At 53.9% G+C, this 16,359-nt stretch overlaps 1 protein-coding gene across 1 annotated transcript in view; it reads left to right on the forward strand.

Moving 5' to 3' along the window:
- Positions 1-15,523, forward strand: part of cox10 (cytochrome c oxidase assembly factor heme A:farnesyltransferase COX10) — a 50,747-nt gene extending 35,224 nt beyond the window's left edge. Inside the window, 3 exon segments of the mRNA NM_001126581.1 lie at positions 3,354-3,424; positions 10,509-10,741; positions 14,497-15,523. Coding sequence (NP_001120053.1) covers positions 3,354-3,424; positions 10,509-10,741; positions 14,497-14,909 — 717 coding nt within the window. The 3' untranslated portion in view covers positions 14,910-15,523.
- Positions 15,524-16,359: the final 836 nt, after the last annotated feature.

Below are 16,359 nucleotides of genomic sequence, written 5' to 3' on the forward strand. Positions count from 1 at the left end.
GAACAGAGAGACAGATTGAAACAGATTCTCATTGGAGGATTTTTTGCATATTAAAGGAGTCACTGGCTGTGGAAATTTGGGGAGAAGTTTTATTGTGCAATATAAGAATACAACCCTGATGTTGCTGGACTACAGCTCCCAGCATGCCTCACATTACTCTTGGATTTGTAGTTCGGCAACAACTGAGTAACGTTCCACTAGACGTTGTTGGGGCAACAAAAAATGGTGTGGGGCATTATCAGACTCTTAATTGTGTTTTTTGCCCATTCAGTCAATGATGAACCACCATAATTGTCTCTTGGAATTATGGTGGTCAAAGATCTGCTTGTTTGGTGGGACCAATGGGTCCTAATCCCTTAGCGTGGTGGCCCCAACCTTTTTTTCTTACCCATGATCCACATTGAAATGTAAAAAGAGTTGGGAAAGCAACACAAAAGCTTCATTGGGAAGCCAAATAAGGGATGTTTGGTAGCCCCTGTGTGGACGGGCAGCCTACAGGGGGCCATTTCACTGGAGTTTTATACCAAAACTTGACTCCAAGCCAAGAATTCAAAAATAAGCACCTGCTTTGAGACCTCTGGGGGATCACTGCTTTAGCAGTAGCTGGGTAGCCCAGATTAGACCATACTAGTCCAATACCAACTTGATCTGAGGTGGCCAAGTCAACAGCCTGTTCATGGCCAGCGTTTAATGAATGATATTAATATGTTTCACTTGGGCAATGTACCACCAAGGCAACATCCCCTTAAGCCTTTATTGAAGAAAGGGTTCTGACCCGGGCTATAGCTGGACAATCAGATGGATGTGGCCATTGTGTGACTTGCACCCAAGTTTATGATTGGGAAGGTGCTGATCAAAAATTGCTGTGAGTCACTTGGGCAAAGACACGGCCAACTCCACCCATTCCATGGCTCCAAGCCATTATACCCAGAGAGCAATCACTCTTTAAGAAAGATTAAGAAGTCATTGAGCAGCTGTTCTCTCCTCTTGGGGCCAGTAGGCAAATGATGAAAGAAGAGGGCTTCCATGGCCCTAGACTTTGAACCTGTCTGGATTCACCAACTTGAGGCTCATCTCTCATCCCTCCCTTCTTTGGGTATTGGGAGCCACTGAGTGTTTCAGTTGAGGGAGAAGTAGTCTTTACGCTCCGTATTTATTGCCCCAAAGTAGGCTAATGATGAAAGAAGAGGGCTTCCATGGCCCTAGACTTTGCCGAAGGTACTGGTAACTGTTCTCTAGAACCTGTCTCGATTCACCAACTTGAGGCTCATCTCTCATCCCTCCCTTCTTTGAGCATTGGGAGCCACTGGGCATTTCAGTCGAGGGAGAAGTAGTCTTTACGCTCCGTATTCATTGCCCCAAAGTAGGCTAATGATGAAAGAAGAGGGCTTCCATGGCCCTAGACTTTGCCGAAGGTACTGGTAACTGTTCTCTAGAACCTGTCTCGATTCACCAACTTGAGGCTCATCTCTCATCCCTCCCTTCTTTGAGCATTGGGAGCCACTGGGCATTTCAGTCGAGGGAGAAGTAGTCTTTACGCTCCGTATTCATTGCCCCAAAGTAGGCTAATGATGAAAGAAGAGGGCTTCCATGGCCCTAGACTTTGCCGAAGGTACGAAGGTAACTGTTCTCTAGAACCTGTCTCGATTCACCAACTTGAGGCTCATCTCTCATCCCTCCCTTCTTTGGGTATTGGGAGCCACTGAGCGTTTCAGTCGAGGGAGAAGTAGTCTTTATGCTCCGTATTCATTCCCCCGAAGCTTCTTTGTTGTGACAGTGGCACGGAGCAGGTTATTGTGTCGGTGATGCCTCGTGGAGGTGACTGGAGATCAAATAAACCTGTCCCTTCCTTCATCGTCCCCTTGTCTCTTGTTTCCCTGTGTGTTTGCCTTACTGCGGCTTTGGGCCTTTCATCTGGCTGCTCCTCCATCACACGTTCAGCCACACGTATCGTGTCGGATTAGGCAGCCTCATTAGGAGGCAAAGCAGCGTGCCGCCCCACTGAAAGCCACCGCTCGGCGTCACGTGATTTGCCTTTGAGCCCAGCAATCCCTAGTTTTGTCGAGCTCTCGTAACATCTGCTCATCAGGGTTCCCGGACAAGTATTTTCCGAGGTGTGATGGGACGTGCCGAGACTCATCCGCCTTGGGAAGGTGCCTCTAATCCCTTTGGTGCACAAGAGGAGGCAGCATTATTTCAAGGGATTCTTTCATCGCGGAATTTCTGGTTTTGTTCTAAATTAGGAATTCATATTCTAGACACAGTGGTTTATTTATGAACTTTCTTTGCCTTTGTGTTGGAAGTGCCGTGGGTGTGCTTGTGGGTTTTTATGGCTTCTAATAGACATTTCAGTCAAGCTGGCTATACGTGCCCGGATCAGCTCGGGCATTTTGGGCAATTCCAGCCATACCATTTGGGCAAGCTTGAGGGAACGAGGGGTCTTTTGACATCTTCATTATCTTGCCATTCCATGAGATCACAAATGGTTGGACAGTTTCTTCTGCCCATACTTCTTTTCTACCCTTCCTGCAGTCCCTGTCGATGGGCTGTCGGTCGGAACAAATGGAACAATAAAGGCCCCCATACACGGGCCGATTCAGCAGCTTATCAGCCCGTGTAGGGGCAGAAACGACGGCCATACCCGGGCAGGTTAAAAAATCTAGTCGGATCGGGGACCATATTGGCTCGTTGATGTGGTCCCCGAACCGACTTCCCCATTGCCGCCAATATAATTCGATCGTTTGGCCCCATTAGCCTACATTTTCCCCGATATCGCCCACCCGTAGGTGGGGATATCGGGTGAAGATCCCCTCGCTTGGCGACCTCGCCAAGCAAGCGAATCTTCACGTGTATGGGGACCTTAAGAAGGAGGATACAGTATATGCATAGCCAGTCGTACAATATCCATTGGGTTGGCGGTTGGATACCTCAGAGTATTGGCCAGTGAATGGCTACCTATGTCTCTATGGAGAGACTATTAAGGTCCTTAAAGGTCCCCATACACGGGCCGATTCTAGCTGCCGATATGGGTCCCTTAGACAGGTTCGGCAGCTAATTGGCCCATGTATGGGCACTACCGACCCATAGGTGGGGATATCGGGTGAAAATCCGCTCACTTGGCGACCTCGCCAAGCAAGCGAATCTACACGTGTATGGGCACTCCAGGCCTGAGTGCCCTCCAGAGAAATGGGCAGAGTCTGGATGAGGGCCAATTAGGTTTTTCTGGATAATAATGGAAGACAGGGAAGGAGGGACTGGAACTAGAGAAGTCCAATCATTTGTGGTTGCAGTTTGAGGAGCACGGTTCCTCACCTTCTCACATCGATTTCCCTTCTTTTTTTGTCTCCTTGCAGTTCTTCGAGGTGCCGTTTGATTCCAACATGAACAGGACAAAGAGCCGGCCGCTGGTGCGAGGGCAGATAAGGTAATTCTTCAGCCCCTACTACAGAGCCGCTTCCATAGTAGGTCCATTGGTCTCAGTGTAGGCAAGTTAGTAGAAGCCCTCACTCCCCTGGTGGCCCTACTAGCCACCACTGGTCTGGTCGTGGACTGGATTGTGTGGGCATCAGCCCGGGTGTAGCCAACTGTCCTGGAAGTGAGAAGCACCCAGATAAAATGCCCCTTCCTTCTTGCCCTCTATGAATACAGGTTCTGTGCTCCGAGCTGCTGGTTCTGAGTAATGAACGTTCCTATAGCTGTCGGGACCCTCTAGGAGCAGTGGGTACAATTAGCCACGTGGGGGTCTCAGCCTTGTAAACAGGTAGTGACCTTATTGTAGGGTCGTGACATTTCCCATTGAGGAATTTGCCTGTTCCTTAGGTGTCTGTTTTCTCCTCTAATTGCACCCCCACCTCCTATTTCCGACCCCCCCCCCCCTTCCCGCCAGTCACTGAATATGGGGCTTGTCCCTTCTAATGGCTTCTCCATCTATCAAGCAACTTGTCAACAGCTTGTTTAAAGTTCCTTCAAGTGTCAGGGCTCTTGAGTGATAAGCAACTAATTCCCATCAGACATTTATTTATTGTGGAAGGGAAGTTGCACTTGGGGAGGGGGGGGGGGTTCAGGCCAGATTGGGTATTAGTGGCACAAAGACTGGAGAGATAGGGGACAAAAGCGCGTTAGGAGTATCTGGGCAAAGGGTAATTGTATGAATGGTTCCATAGATACCGGCTTCCTTACTAACCATGGATACGGCATTGTTTGGGTCCCATCACCTCCCCCCAACAGTGCTAATGAACTACATCTCCCACAATCCTACCCAAAGCTAAATGGGTGAAGGTTTAATGTTATGTATATTATTTACATGTATTTATTGACCCAATTCTGCCCAAATAACTCTTAAATCAGTGGTTCCTGAACTGTGGGTTCTGGCCCTCTTGGGGGGCCCAGTCTGAAGACCAGTGATCCCCAACCAGTGGCATAAGCAACATGTTGCCCATTACCCCCATATTCCTTCCCCCCCCCACCCCACCCCCACGATTCACTGGGCTGAGCTTGGCTTGTAGGATAGTTTAGTGCCAATGGGCAGTGATAAGAGCAGAGATAAGAGCCATTACCTGGTGCCAATGGGCAGTGATGAGAGCCATTACCCGGTGCCAATGGGCAGTGATGAGAGCCATTACCCGGTGCCAATGGGCAGTGATGAGAGCCATTACCCGGTGCCACTGGGCAGTGATGAGAGCCATTACCCGGTGCCAATGGGCAGTGATGAGAGCCATTACCCGGTGCCAATGGGCAGTGATGAGAGCCATTACCCGGTGCCAATGGGCAGTAATGAGAGCCATTACCCGGTGCCAATGGGCAGTGATGAGAGCCATTACCCGGTGCCAGTGGGCAGTGATGAGAGCCATTACCCGGTGCCAATGGGCAGTGATTAGAGCCATTACCCGATGCCAATGGGCAGTGATGAGAGCCATTACCCGGTGCCACTGGGCAGTGATGAGAGCCATTACCCGGTGCCACTGGGCAGTGATGAGAGCCATTACCCGGTGCCACTGGGCAGTGATAAGAGCCCTTACCCGGTGCCAATGGGCAGTGATGAGAGCCATTACCCGGTGCCAATGGGCAGTGATGAGAGCCATTACCCAGTGCCACTGGGCAGTGATGAGAGCCATTACCCGGTGCCACTGGGCAGTGATGAGAGCCATTACCCGGTGCCACTGGGCAGTGATGAGAGCCATTACCCGGTGCCACTGGGCAGTGATGAGAGCCATTACCCGGTGCCACTGGGCAGTGATGAGAGCCATTACCCGGTGCCACTGGGCAGTGATGAGAGCCATTACCCGGTGCCAATGGGCAGTGATGAGAGCCATTACCCGGTGCCAATGGGCAGTGATGAGAGCCATTACCCGGTGCCAATGGGCAGTGATGAGAGCCATTACCCGGTGCCAATAGGCAGTAATGACCTGGTGCCAGGGCACTTGGGGGCATTATTAGAACCTGCTGACAGGTCTGAGGTCCATTGTTTTGTGGCCCTGGGTGGAGGTGGGGGGCAGTGCGCTCCGTCCCACCAGGAAGCGGCCCATATGGAAGGGGCAGAATGGAGGGTCACGGTGCATTTGGCTGAAAGGCCTCTCCATCTGCTCCCCAGGCTCTCTGGTTGGTGGCAGGAGCTTTGTGCTGGCAGGGGGCACCTGGGCAGGAACCCCACCAGGTCCCAAATATAAATCTCAGCTTCATCCATCAAGTTTGTTTATTTTCCCTGTTCCCCCCCCCCCCCAGGCCATATAATGGCCCATCACTCTGTTGTGAGTCACGGTGGGGATCATCATCCTCTTCCTCAGAGATGGTGGAATGTCAGTGGGCCCTGCACCCCCATGGGGGACACAAGCTGTTTTCATGCCCTGCACCCCTTTTGGGTGCTTCCTACCTTCTCCTGGTATGTTTTTGGGGCCAACATAAGGTTACCCCACTCTGACACTGTCCAGCTGCCTCTGAGCCTGTAATGGGGGCAGGAGAGAGACCTGGGGGCAGGAGAGAGACCTGGGGGCAAGAGAGAGACCTGGGGCAAGAGAGAGGCCTGGGGGGCAGGAGAGAGACCTGGGGGCAAGAGAGAGACCTGGGGGCAAGAGAGAGACCTAGGGGCAAGGGAGACCTGGGGGCAGGAGAGAGACCTGGGGGCAAGAGAGAGACCTAGGGGCAAGGGAGACCTGGGGGCAGGAGAGAGACCTGGGGGCAAGAGAGAGACCTGGGGGCAAGAGAGAGACCTGGGAGCAGGAGAGAGACCTGGGGGCAAGAGAGAGACCTAGGGGCAAGGGAGACCTAGGGGCAAGGGAGACCTGGGGGCAGGAGAGAGACCTGGGGGCAAGAGAGAGACCTGGGAGCAGGAGAGAGACCTGGGGGCAAGAGAGAGACCTAGGGGCAAGAGAGACCTGGGGGCAAGAGAGAGACCTAGGGGCAAGGGAGACCTGGGGGCAGGAGAGAGACCTGGGGGCAAGAGAGAGACCTGGGGGCAAGAGAGAGACCTAGGGACAAGAGAGACCTGGGGGCAGGAGAGAGACCTGGGGGCAAGAGAGAGACCTGGGGGCAAGAGAGAGACCTGGGGGCAGGAGAGAGACCTGGGGGCAAGAGATAGACCTGGGGGCAGAATTTCAGCATCCTAGGTAAGTGCAGGTACAGGGAGTTCTCTGTAGCCCCCACACTGTGAGCCCCATTGTAACCCAAAGAGAAGGGAGTTGGAGGTCCCATAATGATATAATAATGCCAATAACCATACGCGGTGCTGTGGCTCCTCCCCTCTTGCCAAATTACCAACATGGGATCAGTGGGAGGGGACAAGCACCAAGAAACCAGGACATGAACATTGAGTGTTTTATCCTAAGCTGTCGGGTTAGTTGCCCTTGATTAACTGTCTTTAACTCCAAGAGTTGGCTTAGGAGCTGACACTCTATCTGTCCTTACAGCCCTACTGTATAATGTTGTGCCACATAGGGAGAAGAGGGGAAGGAATAACTCACCATGAAATCTCAGGGGGGGGGGGGGGTTAGTGCCGGGGCCACAGGGATTAGTGTGGGTTTCAGGGTGAGAGAGTCGCGCTGGGTCTGTAAGGAGACACCCCGTGTAACGGAGCCGCAACATGAAAGGGACTCACTGTGTTGGCTGTAGGGCTCATTGCCCTTATTCCTGCCCCTCACTGTCCCAGGCTTAACCCCTTCCTGTTGGGATAAAGCAGCTACCAGGGGTCTGTGACCTCTACATCCTGTGGGAGCAGCTTTAACCCCTGCACTTCCAGTACAGCACACAATAAGCTGTACCCCCATACTGTACTGTCTAAGGGAAACACTATGGCACCTCCTACCCATATGTATAAATACAAATATACAGAGAGGGAATGTTCTGGGCACACAATAAGCTGTACCCCCATACTGTACTGTCTAAGGGAAACACTATGGCACCCCCTACCCATATGTATAAATACAAATATACAGAGAAGGAATGTTCTGGGCACACAATAAGCTGTACCCCCATACTGTACTGTCTAAGGGAAACACTATGGCACCCCCTACCCATATGTATAAATACAAATATACAGAGAAGGAATGTTCTGGGCACACAATAAGCTGTACCCCCATTACTGTACTGTCTAAGGGAAACACTATGGCACCCCCTACCCATATGTATAAATACAAATATACAGAGAAGGAATGTTCTGGGGCACACAATAAGCTGTACCCCATACTGTACTGTCTAAGGGAAACACTATGGCACCTCCTACCCATATGTATAAATACAAATATACAGAGAGGGAATGTTCTGGGCACACAATAAGCTGTACCCCCATACTGTACTGTCTAAGGGAAACACTATGGCACCCCCTACCCATATGTATAAATACAAATATACAGAGAAGGAATGTTCTGGGCACACAATAAGCTGTACCCCCATACTGTACTGTCTAAGGGAAACACTATGGCACCCCCTACCCATATGTATAAATACAAATATACAGAGAGGGAATGTTCTGGGCACACAATAAGCTGTACCCCCATACTGTACTGTCTAAGGGAAACACTATGGCACCTCCTACCCATATGTATAAATACAAATATACAGAGAGGGAATGTTCTGGGCACACAATAAGCTGTACCCCCATACTGTACTGTCTAAGGGAAACACTATGGCACCCCCTACCCATATGTATAAATACAAATATACAGAGAAGGAATGTTCTGTCGAATCAGGAATGATATAAAAGTGAGGAGATGGAATTAGGGGCCAATAGGATGTCTCCATTGCTTCACTAGAGGGACCGCCCCCTGACGGCTCGGCGCCACCATATATACTGCCGCCATTTTTCCTTTAATCTGGAACCGCATCCGGCAGCCAATTCTAATTAAAATGGAAATTGAATTTAAAGGGGCAGTTTATCATTTCCCCCCTATCTCAGCTCGGCCGTACGTAACCGCAATAAACCCTTCCCCGCCCCAATCGGCAGATAAATCTCTGCGGAAATTCCACTTAAAATGCTGAGAACTTAAACCTATCAAATAAAGAGTTTTTGGTGAAGTTCAATAATGCGACTACTGAAGCGCAAAATCTTCTCCCAGGTTCCGACTTCTGCTCTGAGTCATTACTGGGTTACTTGCCCTTTAAGAAGCCACGGGGAGGGGAGTGGTATTTGCTATAAACAGGAGGGCATTATGGGAAGTGGTACAGAGGGGGCGGAGATTCCTTATCGGGGGGCATTGCCAGCATAGACATTATCCAGGATTTGGTTCGGTATTCGGCCTATTTTGGCAGGGTTTGGTTTCGGCCGAATCCACGGTCCTGGTCGAACCGAATCCGAATTAGCATAAATTAGCATATGCAAATTAGCATTTAGAAGGGTTAAATGTCAGGGGGGGGGAAATTCGGTTTGGTATTCGGCCGAAAATGGGGTGGATTGGGCCAAACCGAAAAAAACTGGGTTTATTGCATCCCTAGTCACCGGTAACGTTCCCTGGCCCCCCGGTAACATTCCCTGGCCCCCCCGGTAACATTCCCTGGCCCCCCCCGTAACATTCCCTGGCCCCCCCCCGTAACATTCCCTGGCCCCCCCAGTAACATTCCCCCGGCCCCCCCAGTAACGTTCCCCGGCCCCCCAGTAACATTCCCCGCCCCCCAGTAACGTTCCCCGGCCCCCCAGTAACGTTCCCCGGCCCCCCAGTAACGTTCCCCGCCCCCCCAGTAACATTCCCCACCCCCCCAGTAACATTCCCCGGCCCCCCGGTAACATTCCCCGCCCCCCCAGTAACATTCCCCGGCCCCCCGGTAACATTCCCTGGCCCCCCACTAACGTTCCCCGGCCCCCCAGTAACATTCCCCGGCCCCCCACTAACGTTCCCCGGCCCCCCAGTTACATTCCCCGGCCCCCCACTAACGTTCCCCGGCCCCCCACTAACGTTCCCCGCCCCCCCCAGTAACGTTCCCCGGCCCCCCAGTAACATTCCCCGGCCCTCCAGTAACATTCCCCGGCCCCCCAGTAACATGTGCCAGGGGGAGGGATGTGAGGGTGGAAGGGGTTAAAGGCTGTATAATGGAATGTGATCTCTCTGTGGTTCTGATTGGATTGTGTTTGTACAAAGGATTAGAACTGATTGGATGGGAATAAATCCCATGTTCCTATTTACTGCCCAGTTCTGTGTCTATGGGAACAGCCCTTTTACGTTACCCTTTGCCCCCTCTCTGCCCCCCGTCTGCCCCCTCTCTGCCCCCCGTCTGCCCCCTCTCTGCCATAGAGATTTGTGTGATATGAGTCTTCTTAATTAAACATGGCCTTTACCCACCCCGCTCTACCCACCATGCTGTACCCACCCCACTCTACCCACCATGCTGTACCCACCCCGCTCTACCCACCATGCTGTACCCACCCCGCTCTACCCACCATGCTGTACCCACCATGCTGTACCCACCCCACTCTACCCACCATGCTGTACCCACCCCACTCTACCCACCATGCTGTACCCACCCCGCTCTACCCACCATGCTGTACCCACCCCACTCTACCCACCATGCTGTACCCTACCCCGCTCTACCCACCATGCTGTACCCTACCCCTCTCTACCCACCATGCTGTACCCACCCCGCTCTACCCACCATGCTGTACCCACCCCGCTCTACCCACCATGCTGTACCCTACCCCGCTCTACCCACCATGCTGTACCCACCCCGCTCTACCCACCATGCTGTACCCACCCCACTCTACCCACCATGCTGTACCCACCCCGCTCTACCCACCATGCTGTACCCACCCCGCTCTACCCACCATGCTGTACCCACCCCGCTCTACCCACCATGCTGTACCCACGCCGCTGTACCCACCATGCTGTACCCACCCCGCTCTACCCACCATGCTGTACCCACCCCGCTCTACCCACCCTGCTGTACCCACCCTGCTGTACCCAATATGCTGTACCCATCCCACTGTACCCACCCCGCTGTACCCACCCCGCTGTACCCAATATGCTGTACCCACCATGCTGTACCCGCTGGGTGCCCATACAGAGTGTAACCATGTTGTCCCTTCGCAGCCCGCTGATGGCCACCTCCTTTGCCGCCGCCTGCGCTATGCCAGGGGTCTCCTTGCTGACGCTGGCAGTTAACCCTCTGACGGGGGCCCTGGGGGCCTTTAATATCTTCCTGTATACCTGCTGTTACACGCCCATGAAGAGGCTGAGCATTGCTAATACCTGGGTGGGCGCGGTGGTGGGTGCCCTTCCGCCAGTCATGGGCTGGACAGCGGCCACTGGGAGCCTGGATGCAGGTGAGTAATGGGACTTTCTGCCCAACTGCCCGGTGGGATTTTACATTACTGAGCCGTAGAATTATTCCCCCCCCCCCCCCCCCCGTGTGTCCCTGGGGGGCAGATTATTTGGGCAAAGGGGGTCTGTGTGGCTGTAAGAGGGGCAGAGCTTATCTGGCACCCTATTAACCCCTGATCGTCCTCAGTGACCTGAGCGTGCAGAGCTTTAATCTCCTCTGTTGTGGATGAAAAGCCCCCCCCCCCCATTCCCTAACCTTCTTGCCCCCGCCCCGCCCCCATATAGCCCTGGGTTACCTCTCCTTTCCTTCCCCAATCAGAATTACAATCAGTTATTGTTGGGGGCATGAGGGGCAGGGGGGGTAATTAAGCAATGTGGCTCGTCAATTGTGATTGTGATATTAAATAGCAGGTGCTGCAGCAGAATAATGCCCCCGCAGGGGGCAAACAGTTATATGGGGGCCCCGAGTGCTGCATGTAATTATGACTCTTATTAATAACCTGGGGGGTCAGTTGGTTGCGTGCAATTGGCCGATTTATACAGCTGCCACTTTGGCCTCACTGTCATATTGCTTTGCCCCTGGGTCAGTACAGCCGGAATGTCCCTTACAGGTGCCCATACTGGGGCCACACCTGCTCCCAAATTCTGCCAGCTGAGGGCCACACCATCATGTTCCTCCTCTGCTACCCAGCAACCATGCACTTGATGCCACCCAGGCCCCCCCTCACCCACCGGAACCCACAGGAGCAATTAATGGCATGACCCTGGCCTAGGCACCCTGGGCCCCTTCTCTAACCCCCCTTTCATTCACCCCCCGCACCCAATGTTGCCCAACAGCTCATCATTAGTGGGCAGCGCCAGGCATGACTGCTCCTGAATGGGCACTGTGCTAATCAGCCCCGATTGTGCCTACGGAGGGGCCCCGGGGCCTCTGTGCATTCCTCTTGTCACAACTCAATCAGGCCGGGAGTGGGGGCCCTTTGTGGTGCCGCCGGGGAAAGAAAATAAAGGGACCCCTGTGTGACATATTTATCAGTTGGCTAGATGTCGGGCACACTATGGGGGTGGCATCATGGCACAGAAGTAGATCATGTGAGAAATATTGGTGTATGCAATATACAGTATTGCCATAGGGCAGTGTGGGGCCTTACTATCTAGTAGGAGAGGGGCACAGGGAGAAGGTTGGGCACCCTTGGAGTGGGTGAGGGGCCTTACTATCTAGTAGGAGAGGGGCACAGGGAGAAGGTTGGGCACCCTTGGGGTGGGTGAGGGGCCTTACTATCTAGTAGGGGAGGGGCACAGGGAGAAGGTTGGGCACCCTTGGGGTGGGTGAGGGGCCTTACTATCTAGTAGGAGAGGGGCACAGGGAGAAGGTTGGGCACCCTTGGGGTGGGTGAGGGGCCTTACTATCTAGTAGGAGAGGGGCACAGGGAGAAGGTTGGGCACCCTTGGAGTGGGTGAGGGGCCTTACTATCTAGTAGGAGAGGGGCACAGGGAGAAGGTTGGGCACCCTTGGGGTGGGTGAGGGGCCTTACTATCTAGTAGGGGAGGGGCACAGGGAGAAGGCTGGGCACCCTTGGGGTGGGTGAGGGGCCTTACTATCTAGTAGGAGAGGGGCACAGGGAGAAGGTTGGACACCCTTGGAGTGGGTGAGGGGCCTTACTATCTAGTAGGAGAGGGGCACAGGGAGAAGGTTGGGCACCCTTGGGGTGGGTGAGGGGCCTTACTATCTAGTAGGGGAGGGGCACAGGGAGAAGGTTGGGCACCCTTGGGGTGGGTGAGGGGCCTTACTATCTAGTAGGAGAGGGGCACAGGGAGAAGGTTGGGCACCCTTGGGGTGGGTGAGGGGCCTTACTATCTAGTAGGAGAGGGGCACAGGGAGAAGGTTGGGCACCCTTGGAGTGGGTGTGGGGGCTTACTATCTAGTAGGAGAGGGGCACAGGGAGAAGGTTGGGCACCCTTGGAGTGGGTGTGGGGCCTTACTATCTAGTAGGAGAGGGGCACAGGGAGAAGGTTGGGCACCCTTGGAGTGGGTGTGGGGGCTTACTATCTAGTAGGAGAGGGGCACAGGGAGAAGGTTGGGCACCCTTGGGGTGGGTGAGGGGGCTTACTATCTAGTAGGAGAGGGGCACAGGGAGAAGGTTGGGCACCCTTGGAGTGGGTGAGGGGCCTTACTATCTAGTAGGAGAGGGGCACAGGGAGAAGGTTGGGCACCCTTGGAGTGGGTGTGGGGGCTTACTATCTAGTAGGAGAGGGGCACAGGGAGAAGGTTGGGCACCCTTGGGGTGGGTGAGGGGGCTTACTATCTAGTAGGAGAGTGGCACAGGGGTAAGGTTGGGCACCCTTGGGGTGGGTGAGGGGCCTTACTATCTAGTAGGAGAGGGGCACAGGGGGAAGGTTGGGCACGCTTGTAGTGGGTGAGGGGGCATACTATCTAGTAGGAGAGTGGCACAGGGGTAAGGTTGGGCACCCTTGGGGTGGATGAGGGGCCTTACTATCTAGTAGGAGAGGGGCACAGGGGGAAGGTTGAGCACCCTTGGAGTGGGTGAGGGGCTTACTATCTAGTAGGAGAGGGGCACAGGGGGAAGGTTGGGCACCCTTGGAGTGGGTGAGGGGGCTTACTATCTAGTAGGAGAGGGGCACAGGGGGAAGGTTGGGCACCCTTGGAGTGGGTGAGGAGGCTTACTATCTAGTAGGAGAGGGGCACAGGGGGAAGGTTGGGCACCCTTGGAGTGGGTGTGGGGCCTTACTATCTAGTAGGAGAGGGGCACAGGGAGAAGGTTGGGCACCCTTGGAGTGGGTGTGGGGGCTTACTATCTAGTAGGAGAGGGGCACAGGGAGAAGGTTGGGCACCCTGGGGTGGGTGAGGGGGCTTACTATCTAGTAGGAGAGGGGCACAGGGAGAAGGTTGGGCACCCTTGGAGTGGGTGAGGGGCCTTACTATCTAGTAGAGAGGGGCACAGGGAGAAGGTTGGGCACCCTTGGAGTGGGTGTGGGGGCTTACTATCTAGTAGGAGAGGGGCACAGGGAGAAGGTTGGGCACCCTTGGGGTGGGTGAGGGGGCTTACTATCTAGTAGGAGAGTGGCACAGGGGTAAGGTTGGGCACCCTTGGGGTGGGTGAGGGGCCTTACTATCTAGTAGGAGAGGGGCACAGGGGGAAGGTTGGGCACGCTTGTAGTGGGTGAGGGGGCATACTATCTAGTAGGAGAGTGGCACAGGGGTAAGGTTGGGCACCCTTGGGGTGGATGAGGGGCCTTACTATCTAGTAGGAGAGGGGCACAGGGGGAAGGTTGGGCACCCTTGGAGTGGGTGAGGGGGCTTACTATCTAGTAGGAGAGGGGCACAGGGGGAAGGTTGGGCACCCTTGGAGTGGGTGAGGAGGCTTACTATCTAGTAGGAGAGGGGCACAGGGGGAAGGTTGGGCACCCTTGGAGTGGGTGAGGAGGCTTACTATCTAGTAGGAGAGGGGCACAGGGGGAAGGTTGGGCACCCTTGGAGTGGGTGAGGGGCCTACTATCTAGTAGGAGAGGGGCACAGGGGGAAGGTTGGGCACCCTTGGAGCCTTACTATGTAGCAGGAGAGGGGCACAGGGGGAAGGTTGGGCACCCTTGGAGTGGGTGAGGGGGCTTACTAACTACCATTTAAATCTCTGCCTCGTTGCTAGGGTCAGTGACATTAGGAACCACATGACAAGCCCAGACTTGAGCCCCACACTGGGTACGTCACATGACGTGGCTCTTTTCTGTTTCATTACAGGCGCCTTACTGTTGGGGGCCATTCTCTACTCCTGGCAGTTTCCTCACTTTAACGCCTTGAGCTGGAACCTCCGAGAAGACTATTCCCGCGGGGGCTACAGAATGATGTCTGTCACCCACCCACTCATGTGCCGGCGAGTGGCCCTGCGCCACTGTCTGGCCCTCATTGGCCTATCCACCCTCGCGCCGGCTTTGGACGTGACCACCTGGACCTTCCCAATCATATCGCTTCCCATTAACTTGTACATCTCCTACCTGGGCTACCGCTTCTACAAGGACGCCGACCGTTCCAGCTCCAGGAAGCTCTTCTTCTGCAGCCTCTGGCACCTCCCCATGCTCCTGCTCCTCATGTTCACCTGCAAAAAGTCTGTGGTTGGCAAGAAAGAGAAGGAGGCCATCTTGGAACCGAGCTGAACTGTTATTGGCGAACGATGAAGAACCTGCTGTGGGAGGATTATGGGCGATATCTTCCCACCACTATCTCTTTACGGGTTCCAAGTTTGTATTTTGCACTGATACCAGTTTTATTTGCCCCGAGCAACGGGGCATCCAGGGAAGTCCTATTTTGTTGAAGAACCTCAACCAATGGACTGTATTCTCTTGAAGGTGTGGGCGTGGCTTCTTTCTTCTGCCTATCGGTTTATTTATTTTCAATATCATGTATAAGGCATTGAGGCTAATACCACCCTCTAAAGATTTGTTATTGCCCCCAATGTCATCTAAGTCCAGGGGGGCCCACCGGCTGCTTTAGCCAAGGTTTTGATCAAGGAGACTTGGGGTGACTCGGGTCCCCAGGACACTTCCCAGCTAGGCCGATTGTGATAGGCTGCTGCCCTATGCCAGTTTGGCCAGTCTCCAGTGCTTGGTTATAGCCAGTGGTACAAATAAAACAGATTTGCCCCACGCAACGCACTCCGTTTTCGTTAACTGCCCAAAAGTCCGAGTTCTCTCTCCGGCCCGAATACTGTAACGTCCATATACTGTCCCCCCTCTCACTGCTGCTTCTTCCAATAAAAACTGAACAATGAGTTGCACTTGATGTCACTTTTGTCCAATGGAAGCCGGAAGTTCTGCTGGTCATGTGATCACTCAGCTGACTAAAGGCAGTCGTACATGCCCTGATCTGGTACAATCTTCCATCCATTGGCTGATAAGGTTGGGCAGGGCTGGAAGTGAACTCAGAAGAAGGCATCTCACTAACCAACCAGCTGCCATTGTTGCCTAAACTCCACTTACACCACTTTCCCTGATTGCCTGTTCAGTAGACACTGTGGGGAAAATAACAAAAGTCCATCAGGTCCAACATTGGAATTGAACTCCAGACCTGAGCGCTCCCAGCCGGCCGTGCTACCCGTGTAGCCATCATGTTGGGTTGTTGGACCTCCTTTCCTTTTGTACCTTTCAGTGCAGCCCGGCTCCTCCTCTGGGGCAGCAATAAGTATCAGCGACAAACGCACCTTGGTAGGAAACCCAAGTTGGCCCAATGGTTAGTGCTGCTGCCCGGCGGTGCTGGAGGTGTGAGTTCGAATCCAACCTGTGAACGTTCAGCGGGGCTTTTAGTTTTTGCCCCAGGTCTCCAGAAGCGCCAAAGAAGCAAAACGCCGACCCGGTGCCTGCACTGCCCTCTCTCTACCCTGGGGTCCTGAGTCCAACTCCATCTTGGAGTTTCTATGCTTTCCCTGCATCCACGTGGGCTACTCCCGCACTCGCCATTCGTACACCACCGAACATACGCCATTCGTACACCACCGAACATACGCCATTCGTACACACCTGCTTTGGAGTTGGCCGACGCACTTACGGAGACAACATCTAAACTCCAAGCAGACATCGCTCAGACTGGAATTGAACTCAGGACCCAAGG

Source organism: Xenopus tropicalis, chromosome 10, assembly GCF_000004195.4.
Source record: "Xenopus tropicalis strain Nigerian chromosome 10, UCB_Xtro_10.0, whole genome shotgun sequence".
NCBI classification, from domain to species: Eukaryota; Metazoa; Chordata; class Amphibia; order Anura; family Pipidae; genus Xenopus; species Xenopus tropicalis.